At 29.6% G+C, this 10,810-nt stretch overlaps 1 protein-coding gene across 3 annotated transcripts in view; it reads left to right on the forward strand.

Moving 5' to 3' along the window:
* Positions 1–8,099, forward strand: part of LOC139514538 (probable Na(+)/H(+) antiporter nhx-9) — a 65,525-nt gene extending 57,426 nt beyond the window's left edge. The window contains exons 23-25 of one of the 3 annotated variants that reach the window (XM_071303902.1): positions 122–210; positions 925–960; positions 2,892–8,099. In XM_071303902.1, coding sequence (XP_071160003.1) covers positions 122–210; positions 925–960; positions 2,892–3,485 — 719 coding nt within the window. In that variant the 3' untranslated portion in view covers positions 3,486–8,099. Of the gene's footprint in view, positions 1–121; positions 211–924; positions 961–2,149; positions 2,183–2,891 lie in introns of all 3 variants that reach the window. The other 2 variants (XM_071303903.1, XM_071303904.1) reach the window with 2 other exon arrangements.
* The last annotated feature ends 2,711 nt before the right edge of the window (positions 8,100–10,810 follow it).

Here is a 10,810-nt window from a genome sequence, read left to right on the forward strand (position 1 = left end):
ATATAAGTAGGCCCTGATATTAAAAAATGCCACATTTATCAATATTCTTTCAGGTGTATAGTACTAACATTGTTATACTTTTAGGTGTCCTATTTTAATTGGTAACACTATATAATTTTAGGTGTAATACTTAGAATAAAATCCAATGATTCACCAACTCCATCAGATTTAAGAAAGCTACTGGAATCACATGCTACTCATAGTAGAATGGTAAATATTATATATCATAATTGAATAATTTTTAATGAATATAACTTCATGAAGAAAGAAAATCATTTATTACTGAAAAACAGAATTTTCATTCGTTGATAAGTGTTTAATGCTAGTTTCAGCAATTTTGTGCTATTTCATGGGGTCAGTTTTAATGATGAAGAAAGCCAGTGTCAGGAGAGAGTCATCAACCTTTAATAGGAAAACTGACAGTCCTATTCAATTAAGATTAGAGACAAGTTCACCTACCATGTGCAGGATATGAACTCACAACATTAAACTCAGTGTTGACTAGCTTATGATACTGTAGTTACTTAGACCAATGCCACTGAGGCCAAACATGATTTTACATTGTACAGTTGAATAAACTTCTGTTGCATTTTATATAATGTATTTTTTAAACTTTAAAATCTAAGCTGAATTTCAGGTTCCGAACTTTGGAAAGGCATTATGCTATTTCAGTGCACTATTAGAAGTATTAGCTTTGTAGAAAAGGTGAATTTATGATATAATATCCCTCTGAAATCTCACATTTATAAAGGTGTATTTAAAAAACCAGTATACCAATATAGGAAAGATCACTGAGAAAGTAAAAAAAAAAAAAACAATTATATTATGAAAATTTATGGGACTCCATTTAGTAAATAATTTTATATACTGAATGAAAAGTACAACTATAATAATTTGTCTGATTATGAACTTCTTAATTTCAAGCCAAAAATTGAAGTAGGCCAGAGATTTTGTTCAGCGGTAAGATCGTTCTCCCCCTTATTGCTATATTTGCATGATTGTATGTGTTTAATTCTATTTAAAATCTTACTTTTTGCAGATGAATGATGAATATTTTTAATATCTATCTCATGAAGAATATAGCTCTCTTTATTGTTAATCTAGTGGCTATTTCTTTATATCGTGCTACAATATACTTCCATAATTATTTTTTCAACAAAATATTACATTTTCTTCTTAAACTTTGCTACAATCTTAGAAACAAGTATTTTATGTTATTTAAAAACTGTCAAAATCCTATATAAAAAAATTTTAAAAAAATCATAAGGGTTCTGCGGAACCCAGTGTCTCGCCTACTTTTGCTGTTAATCCCAGACTCAACAAAAATGAGGAAAAACATCAATAAAAATTTCCCTCTCGATACTGTCTTTTGATTGAAAGAAGCTTCCAAGTTTGGTAAAAATCAAGGATAATTTATGAATCTAATAAATGTTTTATAAACTTTAACTGCAGACTGTATGTAATGTTAACTGGAAGAAAAACCATTTATAAGTAAAATACGGAAAAGTGGAATTTTTTTTTACAAAATTTCTTCTGAATAATATCTTATGATCAGAAACAAGCTTTTGTCCAAGTTTGGTAGAAATCCAGGATAGTTTAAGAACATTATAAAAAATTTAAAAACTTAAATCACAGAGTGAATGTTTTGTTTCTGGCAAAAAAACTAAGTCCATTTATAAGTAAAATACGGAAAAGTGGAAATTTATTTTTACAAAATTTTCTTATTGATACTATCTTATGATCATAAACAAGCGTCTCCAAGTTTGGTACAAATCATGGATAGTTTATGAAAGTTATTAAAATTTTAAAAACTTTAACCACAGAGTGAATGTAATATTTCCTCACAGAAAAACTAAGTCCATTTATAAGTAAAATACGGGAAAAATGGAATTTCATTTTTACAAAATTTACTTCGTGATACTTTCTTATGATCATAAACAAGCTTCTGTCCTGGTAGAAATCCAGGGTAGTTTAAGAAAGTTATTAAAATTTCAAAAACTTTAACCACAGAGTGAATATTTGTGGACGCCGCCGACAACGACGGAATGTAGGATTGCTTAGTCTCGCTTTTTCGACTAAAGTCGAAGGCTCGACAAAAAGCAGTTATTTCAAATTATACACATTTAGTTATATTTTTTTTTTATTTCAGAAAAAGGAAAAACTTTTTTTTCAACCACATTTTGTAAATATGATTGAATATCTCAATTTAGCCTTAAATGGTTTGATAAGATGCTTTTAATCTAAATAAGCCAAATTAATAATTGATTAAAAAATGCTTACATTTTATCAATATTTTTATCTTGCATTTACAAAAAAACTCTTGCTTATACCATTTTAAATATCATAAATGTGACTAGCTACAGGTACTCTTCTCTTTGAAGTTAATATGCTCAACTTACAACAGGTCTCTTGTGTTTGCCTTAACTTGTACATCATGTAACTATTTGCAAATGAGATGATACTAAATATCAGCGTATTGCAATATCATGGTAATTGAGCTAATTCATTTGAAATGATGACTATTTCAAATATACTTTAATTTTGCTTTTTGTGTTGTTATAAAAGAACATATTTTTTTACTTCACACATAATATTTCAACTTTCAACAATGAATAATGCTCTTCATGCTTCATCGTCTAACAATTTACTATACAATAGAGGAATTAGTGGTATTCTTTAATTTATCCTCATGAGAAATGTGATCGGTTGTACTTTGGAATGATAAACTTGTGTAATTTGTGCTAGTAATATATATAATCAATAATTTCATAAATCTCACATGATTGTTTTTTGTCCAATAATTCCATGATGCCCATCAATAAATATATGAAATCTCAATGTTTAATTTTGTTTTATTACTGTCTAAATGATTTGTCCTGGTATATTTTCAGATACCCCAAGGCATGTTTGACAGAAACATGGCTAAACATACCAAGTTCTCAATGATGCAGCATTTACAAAATAAAAGGTGTAGTAATATGAGACTACAGAGAATGAAATCTATTAGAACCATGCCAGAGAGGGCATTATCGTGGTCGGAGGAAGACTCAGACATTTGTTTTAGGAGAGGAAATCAAACCAGGTTAGGTAAGCCTAAGGCCAGGTCAGCCACTGTAGACATATCACCCACAGATGATAGACACAACATTACTTCCCAAATATCTAATGTAATGGATACAGTGTTTGAAGAGGATGAGATAGAAAACAGACCATTATTACAGAAAGGATCCAGTCTCCCAGTATATGCTGAAGGAACCAGTAGTACAAAGGGTATAACTGTCATATCACCTGATGAATTCGGAGACCCACTTTGTGTACCAAATAAGAGTAATGAGCCAGACAATGTACCTGCTGTAACTAAGGATTCAGATGAACCAGGTACAGGTATGCCATCTGGAAGAAAAAACAGCAGCCATGTTTTAATCAGACAAGGTGCTATGGATGATATTCCAATGAAAAAGATCAGTAGATCAACATCGCAGTAATGTTTCTTTTGTTAATAAATGAAAATTAAGAAATATAGAAAGAGATAAAATCTTATTTTTATAGAGGAATATTTATTTATGTACTTATTGCTGCCTTTGTTTTCTATATAACTGCCATAGGCTGATGACCACTGATCATGATATTCATGATTGTAACAGTGATTGAAGCCATACATGTGTTATGTCTTTCATAGTTGTTAGTTTTTATACTTATTTTCGCTCATAAAAATATATAAACTTGAAGTTCAACTTTTTAAACTCTTAAGATGGTTTGAAAATTTAATAAATGAATAAATTATAATGGCTGCATCATAGAACAATGCTTTTGTATAAATTTACCTTAACAATACACCTTATCGCTAATCCCGGCTGACCCGGCCGCTTGAACTTTTGATGCATACAACAATCACTTTTCCATTGTGGATTCAGATATTGTGTTTCATGATTTCAAAATTTTACGGGAACCTGTGTCATATCCAGTAAGGGCGAACAAAAAGCGATAAGGTGTATTTAAACTTGTTACTTATACATGTTTATGTAATGCAAATTTTCAAACTGCAAGAAAAAAACCCAGCAAGTTCTGTACCTTCTGATGAAGCATTCCTTTTTTTTATTATTGATTATTGATTTTAGATTCTACAGCTGGTAGATAGGCTACTCTTGTTATTTCTGTGCAATAATCAATCAACCAATCAACCAATGGTAATCAAATTTTAATATGTTGTTACTGATTACAAATATTGAAGTCAAGTAAGATATTGCTTATTTTCACTTTTACAGTTTATTAGTTATGACCCTGCATTACTTTAATAATGAGACTAATAAATTTAATAGAATCAAGGTTTGTTTTTATCTTGACAGCCTCTTGTTTACAGATGAACTGATAATTTTTAATGTTTATTTTAGTTTGGAAGTATGCTTGTTATTTGCAATACATTTCAGCATTAATAGTTCTCTTTTATTAAATCAAAACCTTTATTTATACCAGAAGTTTTATTGTTTTCATAAAAAAAAATCGTTTTCTAAATAGCAATTTTGCATTCTGTTTTAAAAATCATATATTCTATGATTTAGTAGAAGAATGAGTTTGTTAGTTTTTATAGTTTTTATTCAGTATTCATTGTTAGGTATTACTACTTAGACTTTTAGTAAGCATTTTAGCGAAAGTAAATAGTTTATTTTAGTTGTATGTTATTTCAGTCAAAATGTGTAAATGATTTTAATATATTTTCATATTGATTTGATTACAGGGTGTTTTTATTCTTTGATTTGGTATGTTAAAATGTTATAAATGATGTTAAATTATATATTTTTTCAGACATTGTTGTGTCCGGTGAGAAAATACTGCAACATTGTTTTTATGATGAGAAAATTACCAAACCTTAAGCAATCTGCATCTCTATGTTTGAATATTACATTCACAGTAGCTAAAGCAGTTTACCAAAAATATAGAAATCCTCTCCTATAATACGGGTAGTAGTATAGTTCAAATGTATCCCCTTTAAGCAATATTTGAAACAGGGTATATCTGAGTGAATATGTTAATTTAGAATTAGTACCAATTTGCATAGACTAAAAAAGTCTGTTTATTTATGTATAGTATCTATAAATCATGATGTTTCTAACTGGATTTTTTCATAAAAAATCTGGTTATTGATTTGAGGAAAAACTTTAAGAGGGTGGACTTAGTATTAAAAATACAGAATGTTCTGCCTAGCCTTATAATGGAAACAAATTGCTCAAAAAATATAGTGGAAATATCAATAATACACACTCAAACTATAATTAGGATGAAAAGAATAGTGTAAGGTATTTTACCAGCTATGCTATTCAGAGGAAGATGTTACACAAAACTGATATACTCAGAAAGAAATTGTGTTCTTACAAATTAAAAAAAACCTGATCATTTTTAAGCTTTTCACATTGTTTTTTTTTCACGTATTTTTTGTATCATTTATTATATATACAGATCGTATTTGTTGAGAACAAACATTTTATTGGATGACAGAAATTTTTTGAATCTTTTTATCAATTTTGTCACACTATGTTTCTATATACTTCCCTTTGCTTTGAATGGATGATTATAGTTAATAAAAGATGTATTAATTTTCTATGTAATTAAAGCTTAGTCATTGATGGTCATATTACTTTGCTGGATGAATATAAAGAATAAAAACAATTTACAAAAAGAGGGATGTAATAATTCAATTAAAACACATGTTATTCTTTTCAATGTCAGAAAAAAACTTATCTGGAGATCCTTAGGTCAGACAAGGACAGCTGGTTAGGGTTAATTGTTGTTATTGGAGGAATTTTTTCAGTGCACATTCCCTGTTATCATTTTTACACACTGATTTCAGATTTATTGTTATTTATGTCAAATAAAGTATCTGATAAACATAATTATGATTTATGAAAAATAAACATAAAATCCCCTTTTATAGGAACCTGAACCATGTTTGACTTTTAAGTTTGTTCTAGGAAATCTTAAAATTGGCATGACATAGCTGTAATTTATTAATACCATTGCTACTTTCAATAAAAAAAAAAGTGGTGAAAAATGCCAAAGGGAAATTCTTCACTTCAAATGAAGTTTTTTATGATAACTATTATGATCTTGCAAATAGTTTATTTGTTCACAGAAACAGATAGTCACAATTTATGTTAAGTTAAAAATTAGTTTACTGATAGTAAATTTTTACTAGAATAACATTTATTAACAATGGCAACTGGATTGATGGTAAACTCTATAACTGAGTCAACCAGCAGCAGCAGTAGCATTGCCCCAGTACATAAATATATGATATCCATTTTAGTGTGGCCCTGTGTTCTTGGTAAACTTTATCAGGTACATATGCAGATAAAACAAATTGTCAAATTAGCAGTTGAAATTTACAACCTAAAGTTAAGCATAATAACATATCATATAAACTGAAATGTTTTAAATGAAATAAATGACTGCCTTACAATTATACGGAAAGGCCTTTGGCATAGACCTTTAGAGGCATATGTGTGATCAGCTGTATACGAATTTAGTCTTTTCATAATGTTAACCTTGTTTTACTTTTCAAAATGTTAACCTTGTTTTAATTGTTAAGTTTTGTTATTAGATGTGATAACGTATAATAATTTATATGATAGAAGATTTTAGGAATGCTGTTGTGTTATTGACTGAATTCTTTTTGTAAGGTTCTTAGTTTTATTACTTATTTGCAATTACCAAATCATGAAAATAATTGCATTGTACAATACAAAACTAAACATTCCATTTTCATTTTTATTTAAGGAACACAAACATGTCTTTGCTAAAATTTGTAATGTCTTTACAAGGTTTTAATATATGTTAAATTGGAAACTATAGACAATGAAAAGAAAGAAAAAGAACTGAATTTATTTGATATTATAGTTTATTAAAAAAACATACTAGCACGATAAAGAATATTAATCATCTAAGAAAGTACATAAAATTGGCATTGTTTTTTTCTAATAAACAAATATGTTTTAGCCCAAGATTATTTGGGAGAAATCCGTTTGCTCCAAAAATGCGTCCTTTTGGGCCACAACTTTTTTCTCCAATGCTACATTTGCCCCACCTGTTTTAAAATTACATGGTATCATTTGCGCCAAAAATAAAACATACGATTGCGCCAATCAGAAGAAAAATTACTTCCCTGCTCCTTTTTTCGGACTTGGAACAGGCAGTTTACACGGCAAATGTTTCCTTTTCTGAAACATATCTTCTTCTTACTGCTGCTGCATGGGTACTTTAATGTAGATAGTAGCTTGTAACTTCACTTTATTGTCCAAAAACACAAACATTGAAGGATGAAATGCATAAAACAGTTCATTATGATACCAGTGGAATGCAAAATCTGCCCCTTTACTGGTACGTCTTGCTGTAGATAGTTTCAGCCCATACGCATGGTGGAAACAAAGCACTGTGTCATCAACCTATAACATAATCAGCAAATGCTTCTATTTGCTTCTCTTCTGGCATAGTTTTTATTAAATATTCAGCAAGGTAACATTTTTTCTTCCCTCTCAATACATGGACTGTCAATGCATTTTAAGTCATTTCTCTCCAGATGCTCATCTTCATGGTGAAATATCTCCGAAAATATGATACTTTTAAAGCCAAAAATAAGAATAAATATATACTAATCATTAATACTTATGATAGATATGTGTACAGGTAAATTGGCGCAAATGAGTTCCGAATATTGGCGCAATTGATACATTTGGAAAACAAAATTTGGCGCAAATGATACCCCTGAAAAACAGTAATTGGCGCAAAAGGACTGTTGCCGATTATTTCTTATCGAAATTAATTCATGTTATGATATTGAACACAATAGAGTGATCATTGCAATAATAGTAAAAGAAGTCTTTCATAAAACAAAAATTGATCTGATAATAGAATTATGAAAGTTTTATAATTTTGTCTTGTATTGGTTGAAACTGATGCTAAATAATGCTATCGAATCATTTATAGTTAATTCATTTTCATTTTCTGCATAATTTATATAGAAATCTATTATCAATAGGTTAGATAGTTATAATTAGTTAAGCATATGAATATAGTTTATTTTGATAGAATAAAAGAATGATTATATAGCTTGTTTCTTTCTTTCTAAAATAAATGACAGAGTGTTGACAAGATAGTTTGACAAAGAGAAAAAGATGCCCAACTCCGAAGTCAAATAATTACTGACAAAACTATGACAAAAACAAAATACAAACAAACGAACAAAGAGTGTACAAAACACAACATAGAAACTTAAGACTGACTAAACTAAAAACCTTGGGTGATCACACTTATATATATATATATATATATATATATATACAACTCGTCTACACATCTAACACTGTTGGGTTGATGTTTAGACGAGTTGTATATACATTATGTACACAGCCATGTATCACCATCATTGATGGGGATCCGATGGATACATCTGTTGTAGGGTTGTCACTGACTCGGACGTACTTATATATATATATATATATATATATATATATATATGTCACGATATCACAGTAGCATGGGTTCGAATCCCGGCGAGGGAAGAACAAAAAATTTGCGAAAGCAAATTTACAGATCTAACATTGTTGGGTTGATGTTTAGACGAGTTGTATATATATATATATATATATATATATATATATATATATATATATATATATATATATAAGTCTGAAAATTATACCAAACAGTGTTAGAGTTAGATTTTATACTGACAAATTTTTGTCCGTCCCTCAGCGGGATTCGAACTCACACCTTTGATACACTACAGCACCAATCGCTTAGCCTCATGTCCAGCGCTCTAGACCACTCGACCACATCCGCTATATAAAAATATAACTTCAATAGTCGTAGTGTTACCTTGTCACGGAAGGTGAATCTAGAGATAGACATGAGACACGTGTTTTTTTAAGCGTGTGTAGATGTGATATTATATTGGCGTTTATTTTTGTAGCAGTTTAGTATATATTGTATATATAATGCAGCAGTCATTGGTATAGAATCTCAACTATTCGATTGGATAGGATATATTGGTTAACTTTTAGCCTGCCAAAAATCTTCATGCATATCCGAGAATAATTTGTAGTTGAAACTTATTGTTGTCCATTCGTTTTTGGTGTGTTTTGTCATTTGATTTTGCCATATGATTAGGGACTTTCCGACTTTATTTTCCTCGGAGTTCAGTATTTTTGTGATTTTACTTTTTGCTCAACTCCAGATACACGAGCATCACTGAAGAGGCATGTATTGTCGAAATATGCATCTGGTGCCGGAAAATTGGTACCGTTAATGTTATTGCTTCCTTCAAAATATAAGGTTTTTTTTTTAAAATCAGAACCTTAATTATTTCATAAGTTTAGTGTCAAAAAACATATATATTTATTAGTATATATATCAAAACAAGCCCAACCCAACAGAAAGAAAATATTTAATCATATCAAGACAAAACTGATCTGCGTGTTTTTATCCATATATATATATAACTGTACTTTATAAACCGTGTTACTAATTTCAATAAGTTAGGCACTATAGATTTCTGAGGATCATTGAATATCATTATAACATTATTTTATGAGTTGGCAATACACTAGTTACTCACTTCCTTATTTTTTCCCACTTAAATGACGATTTAAAAAATACGATACTTCCTCCTTTTACTACGGAAACCTTGGAAAACATCATTTTTCTTTGAAACATTCCATTTTCAGCAGTTCCAAAACGTTTGCTCCAACGAATGTATATCTCATCTAATACGTTACACTCGTGTATGTTCATACTTTGTGGAGGGATATGCTACTTGCACAAAAATATACTACAAGAGCGTTATTAGTAAGAAAAACTGAAATCGATACTAAATCAGTTTTGCGTTTACCAATATGACCGTATCAGCGTTTCAAATCACTAACGACATGTTTTGCTATCTTTCATAATTGTATACCAGTTAAGTCTACTGGTCTGCGATTTTACTAATTGTGTTTTTTGACAAAGTGTTAATTCATATGTCATCACTCTCGGTCTTGATTCATTTTGTGTTTATTCGATTCCGCCATTTTTTGTTCGTTACTTTGAATACGTCTCTTCCTGGTCGATTTACAAGAATTGAAACTTGGCAAACAACTGTCACCTGATTACGCAGATGGACAAGACATGCAGCATTTTGTTTAGAACCAAATAATCAGAAAAACAAGATCTAGAATTAAAGTTCAGTATATGACAGTTGTTTTCGCTTGAAGCGCAGAAGTAGTACTTTAATTTATATGTCATATAACAATGTTGCAACAAAGACGAACGTAACAAAATTTTAAACACATGATAATGGTTGCATTTTAAATAATGTTCCAATGTATTGAAAATTATAGTCGGTAGGGAAATGTTTTGAAAATTAGAATATTTGTAAATCCCTTAGATAACGACAAAATGTATGCAGCAAAATTACAAGCAATTTGAGTTCTACAAATCATTCATTTGACGGTGATATTCAATTAATTACATGGGTTGCTTATATTAAAATATAAAAAAGTCGTTGCTATTTTGATGACTGCTAAGGGGAGAGCTTTTTTTAATGAGATGTTTTCTGGGGGTCAGTTGGTTGTAGATGGTTTATTTAAATGTTTAAATCCGAATTTGTTAAGTATATCCATATTGATTAATTGCCAAATGGGTGATTTTTGTTTGCTGAAATTCCCAAAATATTTTATCAAATCAAAACTTTGGCAGCTTACTGCAAACCTTTACAAGTTGACCTTTGGAAGTGTTCATTACTAATGAAGTAAAGAATCAGTGTATATGCCAATTATAACAT

The sequence above is a fragment of the Mytilus edulis genome, chromosome 3, assembly GCF_963676685.1.
Source record: "Mytilus edulis chromosome 3, xbMytEdul2.2, whole genome shotgun sequence".
NCBI lineage: Eukaryota > Metazoa > Mollusca > Bivalvia > Mytilida > Mytilidae > Mytilus > Mytilus edulis.